This window comes from Neophocaena asiaeorientalis, unplaced genomic scaffold (assembly GCF_003031525.2).
Source record: "Neophocaena asiaeorientalis asiaeorientalis breed wild unplaced genomic scaffold, Neophocaena_asiaeorientalis_V1.1 scaffold264, whole genome shotgun sequence".
NCBI lineage: Eukaryota > Metazoa > Chordata > Mammalia > Artiodactyla > Phocoenidae > Neophocaena > Neophocaena asiaeorientalis.
The window spans coordinates 4718151-4735863 of NW_020185332.1; the positions used below are offsets into that span (position 1 = coordinate 4718151).

General features: G+C 34.9%; 1 protein-coding gene across 3 annotated transcripts in view; it reads left to right on the plus strand.

Annotated features, from left to right (window-relative positions):
- VPS13C (vacuolar protein sorting 13 homolog C) overlaps positions 1 to 17713 on the plus strand; it is a 173977-nt gene that overhangs the window by 72630 nt on the left and 83634 nt on the right. For 2 of the 3 annotated variants that reach the window (XM_024735158.1, XM_024735160.1), the window contains exons 23-34: positions 1506 to 1635; positions 2418 to 2505; positions 3155 to 3294; positions 7105 to 7258; positions 8901 to 8980; positions 10575 to 10634; positions 12414 to 12576; positions 13344 to 13460; positions 14325 to 14428; positions 14628 to 14795; positions 15300 to 15604; positions 17553 to 17700. In XM_024735158.1, coding sequence (XP_024590926.1) covers positions 1506 to 1635; positions 2418 to 2505; positions 3155 to 3294; positions 7105 to 7258; positions 8901 to 8980; positions 10575 to 10634; positions 12414 to 12576; positions 13344 to 13460; positions 14325 to 14428; positions 14628 to 14795; positions 15300 to 15604; positions 17553 to 17700 — 1657 coding nt within the window. The remainder of the gene's footprint in view (positions 1 to 1505; positions 1636 to 2417; positions 2506 to 3154; positions 3295 to 7104; positions 7259 to 8900; positions 8981 to 10574; positions 10635 to 12413; positions 12577 to 13343; positions 13461 to 14324; positions 14429 to 14627; positions 14796 to 15299; positions 15605 to 17552; positions 17701 to 17713) is intronic. The other variant, XM_024735159.1, reaches the window with a different exon arrangement.

A 17713-nucleotide genomic window follows, 5' to 3' on the forward strand; every position in this document is an offset into this window, starting at 1 on the left:
ATTATCTGTTTTTTTGAGTGATCTTTGATAGCTTGCATTGCAATGAAAAGGTTTGTCTTTCATGTCTTAGTTGTTGAGTTTATTGTTTTAAAATTGTTTATAATATTTCCATCTTACCTTTTTAATACCTGGAGAATTTGTAGTGTTGCTGTTTCTCTCACTCTTGATATTAGTAACTTGTACCTTTTCTCTGTTTTTTCTGATCAGTCTGGTTAGAGGTTTATCAATTTTGTTGATCTTCTGAAAGAATCAGCTTTTGGTTTCAAATATTTTCTCTATTGTATTTGTTTTTTATTTCGTTGATTTCCACTCTCACATACAGTATTGCTTTTTTGTTTTGCTTACTTTGGGTTTCATTTGTTTTACTCTCCTAGTTTCTTAAGATGGAAGCTGAGACCATTCAATTGAGACCTTTCTTCTTTTCTAATACAGGCATTTAGTGCTTTAAATTTCCCTTGAAATGCTGCTTAACTGTGCCCTACACATTTTGAAACTCTTCAGTCAGTAGACTGGGTATTTGTACAACTTCAGTCATTTGTTTCCCATCTTTCAACTTTCCTTTGTTGACTGATGTCCAGTGTCTTTGAAACAGTTGTTTCACATATTTTGTCCATTATTTTAGTTATTTTAGTTGGGAGGGTTTATCTAGTCCCTCTATTTGGGATGATATTAGTTTTATGCAATGTTTCAGAAATAATAAAGAAGCATCTCACATTTTTACAGTGCTTTTAATTTACAGAGTACTTTCACAGAAAGTTCAATCCTTTGAGGTAGGAACAGCTAACTGGCCTCTTTTGAACATTAGTGGTTGCATTATACAGAAAAATCATTCTTCGTTTAGTAGTTAGGCATCTGTCCGCTTGAGCTGTTCACAGCTTAGTTAGGAAGTCAAAGATAAACAACCTGAAAAGAGCTTTATGAGCAGCTGATAGCTGCCACAAAGTTGTTAGGACAAGCAAACCCAGGCAGTTAGTTGTAATAGGGAAGCAGAAGAGAAGCACGTGCTCAAAAGTAAGCACCTGATGAAAGCACAACAGTCATTCAGCAGTAAGTAAAACAGATAGCCTTCTCATGGAGCTTATATTTTAACCAGAGGAGACATAAACAAGTATACATATGCTATGTCAGGTGCTGATAAATGCTATGAAAGGAAATAACGGGAGGTGAGGGGATAGAGAATGATGGGGTACTCTTTGATGTTCAGAATGAGAAATTTTTGATACCAGGAAATGTTATGTATAGTGTTTTAGGTTTTAAAACATTTGAAAATGTCTTCCTAAAAATTAGTTAACTTAAGGTTTGGCTGCTTAAGAAGGATACAAAACTTGGCTTACATAGAGCTTCCCATTCCCTGACAATGTTGAGGCATTAATGTAATTAGATTAAAACATATCCAAAGTAACTTTGACCCCAGAATGTAGTCTCTTCTCCATTCCCTTCCCCACCTCCATAGTATAGAGAAGCTGGACCTTGAAACCTTATAGTTGAATTAATTATGTTTTTAGATTTAAAGTATCTGGAGGGCTTCCTCTGATGCATGTGAGAATTTCTGATCAGAAGATGAAAGACATGCTACATTTGATTAACAGTATACCCTTGCCACAGAAATCATCTGCACAGTCTCCAGAGAGACAGGTAAATGGAGATAATAAAAATGCTAAATATCTTTATATTTGTATATATGGTGATTTTTTTTTCATCTTTTTGTGAGCTGTTTTGTTTTTCAGTATTGTTTAGGGCCAGTTTCCTTTATTTGATACATTTTTGAGGTTTAATGTGGTTGATTCTGTACAGAACTGCATATGGCATTGAATAAATAAAGACTAGCCTATTTTCATTTTGGAGTGGTGGTAGAAAGTCTGTTATAGGAAATAATGGAAAGAAAGATACATAAATGAAAGGAAAAATGTTTTTCAAATTTAGGAAATGTGTTTTAAATAAAGCTAAATATAGAAATCTTTAAAATGTTGCAAAATAAAATGATCATTATAAAATCTTCTTATATGTTAGACTTAAAAGTTCTAGATCACTTTACTTGGAATTGATCTTTACAACATAAATGTTGGACTTCCATTTACTTTGAAATGAAATTTGAGAGCCAACTAATGTCGATACCATTTTCGAGGGACCTGTCAAAAAGATGTATAATTAATATTGTAATAGACAGCAATAGACTTACCTACTAGAGTTATACATGGTTCTGCCCTTGTAAATGCAGGTGGTGGTCTTAATAATAAGTAAACTCCAGCCAGCCATTAGTTGATTGCATAACGTTCTTTGTTGGAAGATTTGTGTGCTGTGTATGTGTCTTTCCATTTCTCTCTATCCTCTATTACTTTTTCAGTATTTCTCTCATTTATGTACATTTAATCCTGCTAAATTAGTATGTTTAGAAAACTTTTTGTATTATTTTCTAGGTATCCTCAATTCCTATTACACCAGCTAGTACAAAAGGCCTACTTGGTGCGCCACTGTTGCTAGATGGAGTGGAATCAGGTGAGGAAGGTAAAATGTTCTCTATTAACCAAACCTAGAGATAAACTTTTCAGAAAATAAAGTGAAAGTGTTATAGTAGTTTACTGGCTTTATTTCTAGTTGTGCTACTAAGCAACAGTGAGACTTTGAGTCATTTATTTTTATTTAAGGCCAAGTTTCTTTGTTTGAATAAAAGTATTTTTGTGATTGACAGTGTTTAAGATTCTAAATAAGCTGCTTTTTTTTGCCCTGATCTCTACTTGATTCTTTTCTCTATCTCTGGTCTAACTGATCTTTTTTCATTTTGAACTAGAATGTAAACTTTATGAGGACAAGGATAATGTCTGTCCTGGTCACCCTGGTGTCCTTAGTGGTTAGTACAGATGGATATGTGATAGATGATACCCAGTAAATATTTTATTGAAAATTGAATGAATAAACTAAAGTGAAAAACAATCAGAAGTGTTGAAGAAGAAAATAGAAGGGCTGTTTGAGTTTATATATGATTATCCCATGCCAGGTTGAGTCACTCTGTGGGACTTAGAAAGAAGCTATATTCTGATTCTGAATATGAAGGTTATGTCTAATAAATGAATTTTACTTTTGAGAGATTTCAGTTTGAGTGTTTTATGCAGTTTTCGATGGACATTCCCTCAAGTCAATTGTCTTCTTCCTTTAGAGTCAGATGATGAGTATTTTGATGCTGAGGATGGAGACACACAGACTGGTAAAAGTATGAAAGTGTCAGACATAAAAAAGGTTGCTGAGGCCCCAAATGAGGAGCTCATTAATCTTCTACTGAAGTTTGAAGTTAAAGAAGTATGTATATTTGTTTTGTCCATAAACAAATATATTCTTGTTACTGCTGTCCTTATAAACTGTCTCATGCTAGACCCAAACATTAAGTATATTTAAAATGTGGTACTCTATCTTCCCTACTGCCACCCCACACACACACACATACTTCTAAGAAAATGAAATGTTATTTTGTAAAAACTGATACAAATATGATCTGTGGTATATCTGATCTATTCTGGAAAAGCTCAGGACTCTTAGTTAGGATTTTCTTTTCTGTAGAAAATTTCTGTGACATGTTTAATATTTTTCAACTTTTAAGCCAAATAATATAGTTTATTGTCATGTTTATAATTTAGAAAAATGTAAGCAACCTAAATTTGCAACATGGCTTTTACAGCCATTGAAAGTCTGGTAGTAATAAAAGAAAACATCGACATCGAGAGATGGTCACCGCATATCTTTATTTGGGGAAAAAAAAAAGCGATTACAATTCCAAGGATATTATGATTCCATTTAGAAAATAAATACACACATACACACTTTTTTTTAAATAAATGACAGTGTTCATCTCTGTGTGGTGGGATTATAGTTTTTCATTCCCACCTGTTTGCTTTTATATATATTAAAAAATTTTTAAATGAATACGCATTGCTTTGAAATAAAACAAAAGGTATAAAAAGGAGGTATTTCTTACTGACTGCTTTATATCTAAGTATTATTGGTATTTGTTTAAAGAAAGATATGTTCTCCATGTTTAGACTTCTTTGACTTCTCTCTTTCTCTCATACTCTCGTCTAACATATCAGAAAACCCCTTGACTTTACCTTCAAAATGTATTCAAATGATTGCTCTTCCCTTCCACAGCTATTGCACTGTCCACGTCACCATCATATCTTGATTGGACTTTTGCAGTGGCCTCTTGTCTCTCTGCTTCCATCATGTACTCTGTTCTGTAGCTAGAGTGATACTATTTTTAATCTTTTCTTAAAAAAATATTTATCTTTTTGACTGCATTGGGTGTTAGTTGTGGTATGCGGGATCTTTTGTTGTGGCACGCAGGCTTCTCTCTAGTTGTGGCGTGCAGGTTTTCTCTTTCTAGTTGAGGCATGTGGGATTTCAGTTCCCCGACCAGTTGCCCCATGCCATGTGGGATTTCAGTTCCCCGACCAGGGATCGAGCTGTGTGCCTTGCATTGGAAGGCGGACTCTTCACCACTGGACCACCAGGGAAGTCCCTAGAGTGGTTGTTTTAAAGGCAAAGTCAGTTCATGCCATTGCTTTGCTCATAACCCTAACACAGGCTTCCCATGTCACTCACAGTAAAGGGCTAAATTCTTCCCATGGCCTACAAGTCACACCATGTGACTTCTTTGGCTTCATCTGCTGTTCTCTTCTTCCTTGCTCATTTTGCTTCAGCCATATTTCATTTATTCCTTCCATAAATGTTTATCAAGTGTTGTCATGTACCAGGCATTGTTTTAGATACTAGAGCTACAGCAGTAAGCAGAGTTCTTCCACATGGAGCTTACACTTGCCTTTTGTTCTTTCTTGTATACCAAAGCATATTCTTTGTGCTTGCTGGTTCCTTTGCCTGGAAAACTCTTTTCTTGCATGACTTGCTTCTTTACTTCCTTTAGAAATGCCATCTTATTGGAAAGGCCTGACCACACAACACAAAATAGCAACCTTTTCTTTTCCCCATCCTCCCTAGAATGTAAGCTTCTTGAAGACAAGGACTTTGTCTGTCCTGGTCATTTTGATGTTCTTAGTGGCTGGCACACCCTCATACATGGAAGATGATGCTCAATAAATATTTTATTGAGTATTGAATGAATGAACTAAAGTCATAAACAATCAAAATCATCTAAGAAAAAATAGTGCTGTTTGAAATATTTTTCCCAATTTGACCTTTTTTTGCCATTCTGAAGTTTTAAATATTTCTGTGGTGAAATCTAATTTTTTCTTTATATTCTAGTTTTAGTGTGTGTTTAGAAAATTATCCTCCATTACAAAAATATTTACCCATGATTTTATTTATTATTTTATGATTTTAATGCTTTCATTTAAATCATTGATTTATTTGAAATTTATTTTTGTATATCAATTCAGTACTGAATATCTTACTGTACTGTTTTATTGTTTCTGTTTTTCAGTTGACGCTCCTGATTTTTCTTAGGTATATGATTATATCACTGCTAATAATATTAGTTTTTGCTTTTTTTTCAGCATTTATATTTTTCCAGTTATTGTGGCTGGCTTATAGGTTTCCCCAAAATCTGATAGTTCAAAACAACTATTTTTATCAAAACAGCTATTTTATCTTGCTAATAGTTTTGTGGGTTAGGGATTGTGGAAGGGCCCAGCTTAGTCATTTTTGCATGTAGTCTTTCACATGCCTTCAGTCACATTTGACTAGTGTAGCAGTGACCCGAGCTCTCAGTGGGCCTCATGGCTCACTCATGAGGCTGGCGGTTGGTGCTGGATGTTGGCTGGGACCTTGGCTGGGACTTCTGACCACAGTACCAACTCACGGCCTCCTGACCATGGCAGCTTCAGTTCAGTTGAACTTTTTACATGGCAACTAGCTTCCCCCAGAATGAGAAATCCCAGGTGGAAGTTTCATGGCCTTTTTTTGCGGTATACGGGCCTCTCACTGCTATGGCCGCTCCCGTTGCGGGGCACAGGCTCTGGACGCGCAGGCCCAGTGGCCATGGCTCACGGGCCCAGCCACTCTGCGGCATGTGGGATCTTCCCAGACCAGGCCACGAACCTGTGTCCCCTGCATCGTCAGGCGGACTCTCAACCACTGTGCCACCAGGGAAGCCCTGTACTCTGTTGATTGAAGCAGTCACAACCCTGCCCAAATTCTGCGGGGGTGGGGCGAAGACCTCCATCTCTTGACGGAGATCAAAGAACTTGGATGTTTTAAAAATGGCAACATATATGTTTTATTTTTCATTGGCTAAATATACTGGCTATCATTTCTACAATAAATTTGAATAGTAGTGTAATAGTAAATGTTGTTGTCATACTTTTTGACATTAATGGAGATGATTCTTATATCACCAGACATGACTTTTAGTTTTGAGGTAAAGATTTTTAAAAATCATATTCAGGGGCTTACCTGGTGGCGCAGTGGTTGAGAGTTCGCCTGACGATGCAGGGGACACGGGTTCGTGCCCTGGTCTGGGAGGATCCCGCATGCCGTGGAGCAGCTGGGCCCGTGAGCCATGGCCGCTGGGCCTGTGCGGCCGGAGTCTGTGCCCCGCAACGGGAGAGGCCACCACGGTGAGAGGCCCGCGTACCGCAAAAAAAAATTATATTCAGGAAGAATTCATACATGCCTATTTTTACTAAATTAAAAAGGTAAATCAATAAGGATATAAAATTTCATCATGATTTTTAGATAGATGTAGTTATATTCTCAATAATAGAGTTTAAGATGATAACTTCCGGGCTTCCCTGGTGGCGCAGTGGTTGAGAGTCCGCCTGCCGTTGCAGGGTACGCGGGTTCGTACCTCGGTCCGGGAAGATCCCATGTGCCGCGGAGCAGCTGGGCCCGTGGGCCATGGCCGCTGAGCCTGTGCGTCCGGAGCCTGTGCTCCACAACGGGAGAGGCCACAACAGTGAGAGCCCCGCGTATAACAAAACAAAACAAAAAAACCCAAAAAGATGATAACTTTCAATCATGGTAAATAACTTGATGGTAATAGAAGAGTATGAGCAAAATTTCTACTATGGTCATGACTGTATATATGAGGAAGGATTTTGTATTTTTAAGTATGATTCAAAGTACTTATCTGCCTTTCATTGGCTGTCCTGATTGTTTTAGGTGATTTTGGAATTTACCAAACAACAGAAGGAAGAGGATACAATTCTAGTGTTTAATGTTACTCAGTTAGGAACAGAGTCTACAATGAGAACATTTGATTTAACTGCGGTAACTTACTTAAGGAAAATCAGCTTGGATTACTATGAAATTCAAGGTAATAGCCATAAAATTAGAAATAATAGACAGTAACAGATTTAGTATTACTTTTGAGTATCTGAAACACATTCATTTATATAGTAATAATTATAATAAATAATAGCTAGCAGTGTTCTAAGCATTTTATAAATAATAACTCATTTAATCCTTGTAACAATGCTATAAGATAGGCAATGCTATTATCTCCAACTTACACAAGAGGAAACAAAGTCATAAATTGGTTACATAATTTACCCAAGGTCACACTGCTAGTTAGTTAGTGGCTGAACCATGATTAAAACCCTAGAAATCTGCCCCTAGGGTCTGTATTCTTAACTGCTATGATCTACTCAGAGAGTCCATATAAATCCCCTTTATATAGGGAGTATTAATCCCATTTTACAAACAAAGGAAGGTTAAATAAAGAGAGATTAAGTGAGTTACTCAAGATCATGCATCTTACTAATAGAAAAACCTAGAATTTATCTCTGGTCTTATAATATTGAAGTTCTTACTCTTTTGATTCAATAGTGTTCATATATCAGAAGCAGCATCAGGTTATGAAAATGAAAATGGTGGGACATAAAATTAATTCTTTCAGAAGCTTTTATGGTTTATGCATTTCAGTGTACATCTTGTATACTCATTGGATGAGGAATGAAGGAATGGATGAATCTACAGTAATTAAGGTTACCTAATATTTGCCAAGTATTTTAATCAAATATAAAGACCTATTTTTTTGTTATTTTTTAAATAGCTCTAACTAAAATTAACCTCAGCTTAGAAGAAAAATGTTTTATGTGTTAGTAAGCTCCTATAAGCACTGTGGAGAGATGGAGTTTACATTATTGTCTTAAGGGGAAAAATACAAATAATAAATTTTCTAGGCTATATTTTCCTTTAGAGAAGGTTATTTCAATGGAAAATTCTGAGATATCTCAGAAACAGGAGTTATAAAACTGCAAATAATAAAAGATGGATAAAAGAGTGGATAAATCACTTATCCCTCCATGGCTTCTGGAGGTAGTTCCTTGGGACATGTACATGAGGATATAGAAGACATCTGGTGGTACCTGTTGTTTTTAAATTTAAAGAAATTTAACAATTCCCCTCCCTTCAAAAAACTATTTCCTCTTCTGTGTAAGCCTTCTCTTAGTCTAAACAAAGGAAAATTATTTAAATTTCTTTAATATGAATGAAATTTTAGAGCTCCACAGAATACTACATGTTTTTCTAGTTCAACCTCATTGTTATGTAGTTGAGAAAACTGAAGTTAAATAGCTTTTGGTAAAGGTAGAGATGAATTAGAATTCAAATTTCCTGATTCTTAACACCCATAGCCTTACGAATGCACATATGGTCTTAAAAACATCTAGCGAAGTTTTGATTACTTTTGAACGCAGATGTACGATCAGAGAAAATAAATACAGTATGCATGTTTTTAAGTAAGTTGGATGTCAGAGGTAAGGTAAGGATTTGGATTGGCTTATTTCTTTACCAGTGATGACCTTAATATTTAATAACCATGAAAATATGTGCAGGTAGTTTTTTAAAGGTTAATTAATAAAATTTTTTAAGAAGAAAAGGACATGTTGGAAGTTCCAAATGTAAAAAAGAGCAATTTATTTGAAACACTTTTTTTTTCTTTTTCTTTAATCTAGGGTCCAAAAAGAAGCCCCTTCACTTGATTAGCTCTTCTGACAAACCTGGATTAGATCTCTTAAAAGCGGAGTACATTAAGGTAAGGGTCATAGAATGTTTATATATTTATTGTATACTGTAAACTGTCCTCTGGAAGGAAAAAGATGACAGTAGATTATTAAAGGCTCTTGTGTATCATAGGTTTGAATCATAGGGATATCTACTGTTTCTCTTTCCATTTGCACACCTCTTTCTCTTTCACTCAAGTAAGGACTAGGATTTTACAAAGTCACACTTCTTGTCCACAAAGATGGAAGCCTGGGGTGAAGTAGGTCCTACTACTGTCTTCTGGGGCACATTCACCTACCTACATTCATTGTATGTGTAGGTGATATTTGGCTAAGTATCCTACATCAAAAGGGATAAAGTCAAATTGAATTTGGTTCAGAAGAGAATTGCCCGGATTCGGAAGGACTCAAAAATATGTTATATGAAGAATGTTGAAGAGTGTTATATGAACTGATGGTATTCAGCTTCATTCAAGATTAGTTGATTTATTTAATTATTCAATAACTGTTGAACGTCTTTTGTGTCAGGTTGTGTTAGGATACAGAGATGAAAAACATTCTTTGTTCTCAAGGAATATGTAGACCAGTAGGGAGATAGGTAAACAACAATTAAAATATAATGTGTTTTATGGATGCCATGGGGGGAAAGTGGCAGGGGGTGGGTGGTGTGATGAATTGGGAGATTATGATTGGAATGTATACACTGATGTGTATAAAATGGATAACTAATAAGAACCTGCTGTATAAAAAAATAAAATTCAAAAAAATATATAATGTGTTTGATTCTTTAATAAGGAAGAACACAAAGCATTATGGGAGCAGGGAGGCAGGGATATTGATCTAGCCAGAAGGCTTCTCACAGGGGGTAAAACTTTGAATTTACTGTGTATGTTCCCAAGGGACATAACTTGAACCAATTGGTTATTATGATAGGAGATAGATTTTTTAAAATATGTATTAATTTACCAATTGATTATTTATTTATTTAATTTTTTTTGGCTGCACCGGGTCTTAGTTGTGGCCCGCAGGATCTTCATTTCGGCATGTGGGATCTTTAGTTACGGCATGCATGTGGGATCTAGTTCCCTGACCAGGCATTGAACCCGGGCCCCCTGCATTGGGAGCACGCAGTCTTACCCACTGGACCACCAGGGAAGTCCCAGGAGACAGATTTTTGATTCAGTGTGAAGACCTCATTAAATCAAACTTCTCTAAAGTTTGGATTTCTAAGAAAATGAGGTTTCTTTCACTGGAGATATCCTAAAATAGACTTGCTTAAGACTTTCTAAAGGTATTTAAACATTAGGTGATAGATGTGCTAGACTACCTTTAAACCTTCTAACCCTCAGAGTTTATCATTCTGATCCCTAGCTGCAGTTTCCCAAAAGTGAATGATGCCATGCTCTCCTCTGTTTGAAGAGGACAAGTTTTTACTCATGATAAATAAATAGGTTTGGATGTAACTTCATAATAATGATAATAAAATTAAATATATAATGTATTTTAAAATAGTTATAACTAAATATAAATAAATTAAGTACAGATTATAAGTAAGTGATTCATTTACTTTGGTCTTAATTCCTTCTTTAGAACTTTTTTTTTCTTTCTTTTTTTTGTTTTTTTTAGGCTGATAAGAATGGACCCAGTTTTCAAACTAGTTTTGAAAAAACTGAACAAACACTTAAGGTAAGAAATTCTGTTAAAAGAATAGATCCTGTTTGAAAATAACCTACTCTGTAAGTCTTGAGTATCCTTTGAGGAACCATTAAAAGTTATAAATTACCCTCATAAATGTCTACTATGCTCTGTGTTTATGATTCAGGATAATAATACTGTTATTTAACTCACTGTATCACATCCTAATTATTTCTAAAGGAGGGAATGCTGTAGATGAGGGAACTTTGATTTACAAAGAACCAACAGGATTCTGAACAAACCAAACTAGATACTGTCTTTTAATGCAGGGTTCAGAAAGTATGTGAAATATAAGGAGAGATGTTGAGTACTTCTGGAGCTATACTAAGGTACTCAAGTAGAGGAAGAAGAGGCAAAATGTAATTTTAGGATACAGTAAAAAGAAAATGAGAGAAATGAGTTTCAGATTATACTTTTGAGAGATGGGAAATCTGTTGAATATTGAATGTTCCTTTTAATAATTTTTATATCCACTTAGTGTCTTGAAGCAATGAAAAGAAGTCCTTTTGTATAAAAAGTGATTATTAAAAAATTTCAACTCGCTATTAGAAAATCTTATATTCTTTAAAGCAATTTGTGTTGCTATTTTAGGTTTCTGGAGTTACTGTTTTTAAAAATATATTTTCTCCTATAAGCTATATATTCTTTATTTTTAAATGATAGGACCATAATTGTGGTTTTAGAAGATTATTTAGTGACTGAGAACTCACTCTTAATTGCATATTTTATATTTAAATCTCATGAATGTCACATTTGAAATCTTTGTTTTTTTAACATCTTTATTAGAGTATAATTGCTTTACAGTGTTGTGTTAGTTTCTGCTGTACAAGAGAGGGAATCAGCTGTATGCATACATATATCCCCATATCCCCATACTTTATGGGGATTCCCTTGTATGTTATTTGTTGCTTTTCCCTTGCTGCTTTTAATATTTTTTCTTTGTATTTAATTTTTGATAGTTGGATTAATATGTGTCTCAGCGTGTTTCTCTTTGGGTTTATCCTGTATGGTACTCAATGTGCTTCCTGGACTTGATTGACTAATTCCTCTCCCACGTTAAGGAAGTTTTCGACTATAATCTCTTCAGATATTTTCTTAGACCCTTTCTTTATCTCTTCTTCATCTGAGACCCCTATAATTTGAATGTTGGTGCGTTTAATGTTGCCCCAGAGGTCTACACCAAGATCCCGCAAGCTTTTTCTTTTTCCTTTGTGCTTAGTGTAGATGCACTTGCTCATAGGGTGCTGCATGCAGAGGCCTCACACCCAGCCCTTCACACCAGAGTTCCTAGTGGGAACTGGCTTCTGCTGACACTGTAGCTTCAATGGCCATGTGCAGAGCCATTTGAAGAGCCTGAAATCATTTCTTAACACGGTGGTAATACATGGTGATTCTGGAGTTTCATGTTCTAACTTATATGTTTTATATAATCACAATAATAGTCATTGAAGATTCAAAAAAGTGATATATATATTGAATCTTGGAACGGCCATGACAGGCAGATTGTAGGCTCTATGGTAATTAGGATTGGGAAATGGAGTAATTAGGTTACCTTGATACTCAAATGAACCCCCAAAATGTGTAAGTATAATTTACTCTCCATATATTGCCTGTTTAAGGACTGTGAGTTGTGAGTCTTCCTCTCTTCTCTCTTCCTTTTAAGTGGTATACGGCAGTGATGCAAGCCTAGTTAGGAGCCTTTTGTATACATCATGCAGATTACTGGTATAATTGGCCTGGGAACTAATTTTCTTTTAAAAATATTTCTAGGTGGCTTTTTCATCTTTAAACCTGTTGCTGCATACACAAGCTCTTCTCTCTTCTCTTAATTACCTGACAACCATAATTCCATCAGATGGCCAAAACATGGGTGATACCAAGGAAGTACAAATTTCTACTGAAAAGCAACAAAAAAATTCAGCTCTGCAGAAAAGTATGAAAGACACTGTTTTGTTTCTTGTTAGTAAGAGTTTTAGAATTGTAGAGCTAAATGGGGAATCTTATGAGAGACCATCTGGTTAGTCATGTACATGCCATTTTGCCTACCTTTGTTCTTCCCTTCAAACTGAGTCATACATGGGTGCCTGATATGTAAGATAAATGTAGTTAATACTGTTGTTTAAAAAAAATGTTTTTGTTCTTATTCTGGTGGTGATGGGGGATGCCTTTATATGAGTATTAGGGGAAGAAGACCTGTATTTATTCTGAGCTCTTCCTCCTCTCAGTGGCTCCTGAAAGGACTCCATAGAGGGTTAATCTTCCCTAACATTTTACAGATAAGGAAATCAAGACCCAGAGACATGAGGGCCAGGGTTCAGGGATAGCATCGAATTGGATAAGAGCCCAGCTTTTGGATCAGAAAGAACTCAGTTCAAATCCTGACTCTGCTACTTAAACTATGGGACCATAGGCATGTTATTTAATATTCAGTAACTTCCTTGAGTTTCAGTGTTGTTATCTTTATGTATTTTAAGGTTTTTCTTGCTTTTACATTATCAAAGTAGTACATCTCACTATTAAAAATGCAAACTATATATAAAGAATATATAAAGCAAAAAAAAGTGTTTGAAATACTTAAGAATTTGAGAATTTTAAAATTATTTTAAGCAGAACCATGGTTCACTTAATATAGGGAAGAAACCTTAATAGAATGTATATTACCAGAATCCACTGTGATAGAATTGCTTTGTTTATATGCAGTGATTGTATCCTCTAAGGAGAGTGACGTTATTCACTTCAGGCTGTTTGCCAAGTTGAATGCTTTCTGTGTTATTGTTTGTGATGAGAAGAACAATATTGCTGAAATCAAGATTCAAGGTAAAAGTTCTCATGATATTAAAAATTGTTCAAAAGATAAGCTTTTTTGTTTTTTGCAATGCTAAAGTATATATAAAATGGAAGGCTCTGAGCTGTGAAAACTGGATTATTTTATTTTATGACATAATTGGATTGCATGTTTTCTTAACTCTTTGAGAGTTGAACCACACATACTGGTGTTTTGGACCCTTTTGAGAGTTGTCTCAGAGGTGAAAGGAATACTAATGTCAATGTAGGGATGCTGTTGATGAGCTAAGTGTCAACCCAGAATTCAGTTTAAGGTCTGTGAATACACTTTATCTTGGTACAAATGCAAAGCAACCTTATCATGAAGAACAAATCCTCTGAGCCCATTATGTTCTTTTAGGCAAAATCTGCTAAAATGAATGTAGTTTTTTTCTCTGACTCTCTTTACCAGCTCATTGTGATCTGGTAAAGGTAAAGAATATGTTTAAGACAATTCTTGAAGAACTTAAAACCCAGAAAACTAGGGTTTTTCTTTGTTCTTTCTAAACTGGCAGTGCCTCTACTAGTCTGAATTTGATTCATGAAACTCTTATAGTCTCCATGTAAATGACTGGATATAAGGTGTAAAGAATTTACTAAAATCCTAAGATAATCTATTTGCACTAGATGTAGTTTTTTCACAGGGTTGAAAATAATTATTTTTTAATGAGTTAACAGGTTTCATTGTTCATAAAACTAAAAATATCTAATATTGCACTTATTTATCAATTGTGAGTTCAAACATTGCTAAATTTATAAAAAATATCACCTACAGAATAAAGTTATGCAATGGAAGAAAAATCTTCAGATCTTATTATGGTATCTATAGAAATTATAATGATATAATTTCTTTTCCAGGACTTGATTCTTCCCTTTCTCTTCAGTCAAGAAAACAGTCACTATTTGCCAGATTGGAAAATATTATTGTCACAGATGTTGATCCTAAGACAGTTCATAAAAAAGTAGGTGATAGTAAATCATTAATATATATTTATGATTGAATGTGAGATTTTATTTTAAAATATATTTTATTTTTTAAAATACTAATAAAATATATTTTGATAGAAAAATGTTTCTATAATGATTATAAACCCTTTTAAATTGGGATTTTATTTTGTCATTGTCCATTGGTTGGAGTGCATTCAAATCTCTGCTTTTCAGGCTGTGTCAATAATGGGAAATGAAGTCTTTCATTTTAACTTGGATTTGTATCCAGATGCTACTGAGGGGGATTCCTATACTGACATGTCCAAAGTGGATAGTGTGGTGTCACTGAACGTTGGCTGTATTCAGATTGTCTATCTCCATAAATTCCTCATGTCACTTCTGGTAAAATCACTATTTATATATAGATTTTTTTGGCTTAGAAATACTTAAAATAAGTCTGATAATTATGATTATTGCAAATCTTAAAACTTTCAATGTCAGGTTGTGCATTTATTTGATTATTGATGGTATTTATGGATTAATGTAGAGGTCAAAACCTTTCTTTAACAGTTGAAATCTGAATCATATAATGATTTTTGTCTAGCATTGTCTAGAACTGGAATTATTTTTGCTGGAATGTAATGAATCAAATTCTCAAGTGCAAAAACTATTAAAACTGTTTTTTTCTCTGTTCCTCAGCCATATAAGTCTAATTATAATTAGCCCTTGTCAGGTAGCTCATAAATATGGATGGATAATCAGTAATTCTTTCCTAACTAGAAAGATAGGACTAAACTGAAAGTTATTTATTGGAAAAAAATTAGCACATAAATAAAAAGAAGATGGTGTTAGAAATGATGTGCTTGTCCTCCTGTTTGAATTACTCCTTTTATTTTGTGTCCACAGAACTTCCTGAACAATTTCCAGACAGCCAAAGAGGCTCTGAGTGCTGCCACTGCTCAGGCTGCAGAAAAGGCTGCCACAAGTGTGAAAGATTTTGCCCAGAGGAGCTTTCGTGTTTCTATCAATATTGATTTGAAAGCACCAGTTATAGTCATCCCACAGTCTTCCATTTCCACCGATGCAGTAGTGGTAGATCTTGGGTTAATCAGAGTTCACAATCAGTTCAGTCTGATATCTGGTGAAGACTACTCAGACCCTCCAGTAATTGATAGAATGGATGTGCAGCTAACAAAGCTTAAGCTTTCTAGGTATGCTCTTTCAATAATTATGTATTGATATTTAAGTATTATTTAATATTGTCTATGAAATTTTATGACTATTGAAATTCATGCTCAACATACTTCTGTTGCACAGAACTGTCTTTTTTTTTTTTTTTTTCCTGTACCTGGGCCTCTCCCGTTGCGGAGCACAGGCTCCGGACGTGCAGGCCCAGTGGCCATGGCTCACGGGCCCAGCCGCTCCGCGGCGTGTGGGATCTTCCCGGACCGGGGCGAGAACCCGCGTCCCCTGCATTGGCAGGCGGACTCCGAACCACTGCGCCACCAGGGAAGCCCCCAGAACTGTCTTTTAATCAACTTTTTATTTTGAAAAATCTCAAGCCTACAGACAAATTGCAAAAATAGTACCTATAATTTTTCAAATAGATTCACCAATTATTTACATTTGCTTTAACTCTGTATATACATATTATTTAAAATATTTAAAAATTTAAAATTTTATTTTTATTCAGGTATGAATGACATACTAGTTTCAGGTATACAACATAATGATTTGATAGTCGTATGTACTGCTAAATGGTCACCATAGTAAGTCTAGTTAACATCCATCACCACACATATTTACAGAAAATTTTTTTCTTGTTATGAGAACTTTTAAGATATATGCTCTTAGCAACTTTCAAATATACAGTACAGTCTTATTAACTATAGTCACCATCATAGGACATCCCCAAGATTTATTTTATAATTGGAAATTAAAACATTTTTTGCTAAACCATTTGAGAATAGATATCTTAACGCTTTGCCCCAGAGTGCTTTAGCATGTGTCTCCTAAGAACAAGGACATTAATCCTCTTACATAATAACCACAATGATCAAATTCTGGAAATTTAACATTGATATAATCTATTATCTAATATGCATTCAATATTCAGATTTTACCAATTATTCCAAGAATTTTCCCCTCAATCCAGGATAACATGTGGCATTTAATTGTATCCTATATTAGTGAGGGGGATTTCTGTACTGATAGACATTTATTCTGGGATAGTTCTTCAGCCTTTCTTTGTTTTTCATGATGACGACAGTTTTGAAGAGTTCAGTCTAGTTGTTTCATAGAATGACTCTCAATTTAGTTTTGTCAGTGATTTCTCATGATTTAATCGAGCTTATACATTTTTGGCAGGAATGCTGTATAAGTAATGATGTATCTCTAGGGCTCACACCAGAGGACATTTGAAAGTGTGTATGTTCATTTTGAAATCATTTTCTACTCCGTCCAAGGAGATTTAATTATCTTAAATACAAAAGGAATGATTATAAGACAAATCCAGAAAAGAATCCTGGTTGAAGAGCCTTATAAACTTAGAAATAGCTTACTTTTCATCTTGCCATTTTTTTCTCTAATCTCTGTACCAGCACACATATCAGTCCTTGAAAAACTGTATTGATGATTTCCCCCATAGCTTCAAAAATATCAGTTTCTTTTAAAAATTTACTCAGGTTGTCATCTACTGTTTAAAGAAAAAAGTTTTCTTAAAGGCTAATTGTATGTCATATACAGTTGACCCTTGAACAGCATGGGTTTGAACTGCATGGTTCTGCTTACGCGCAGATATTTTTTTCTAGTGGTAAATAACACGGTATTATACAACCTGTGGTTGTTTAGAACTGTGTTTATGGAGGAACCACATATACAGAGGAACCGAAATATGAAGGGCAAACTATAAGTTACATGATTGCATGGAGGGGTTGTCATCCTAGTCCCCCGTGTTGTTCAAGGGCCGGCTGTGTTTTAATCTGTCCATGCTAGTATATTGTAGATTAAATTAATTATAGACCAAGTTTAGAAAACACTAAAACAGCGTTGTTTCAAATCAATGTTTAGAGCAGCAACTTTGGGCTTCGTGTTTTTTTTAATGATATGTTGCATTTACCCCTATGTTTATGCATATATATCAATTATATTTTTCATTAGGACAGTGATCCAGCCAGGCATCTCCCATCCTGATATTCAGCTGTTGCATCCAATTAATTTGGAGTTTTATGTAAATCGGAATCTAGCTGCATCTTGGTACCACAAGGTGCCTGTTGTGGAAATTAAAGGTCATCTTGAGTCAATGAATGTGAGTATATGAG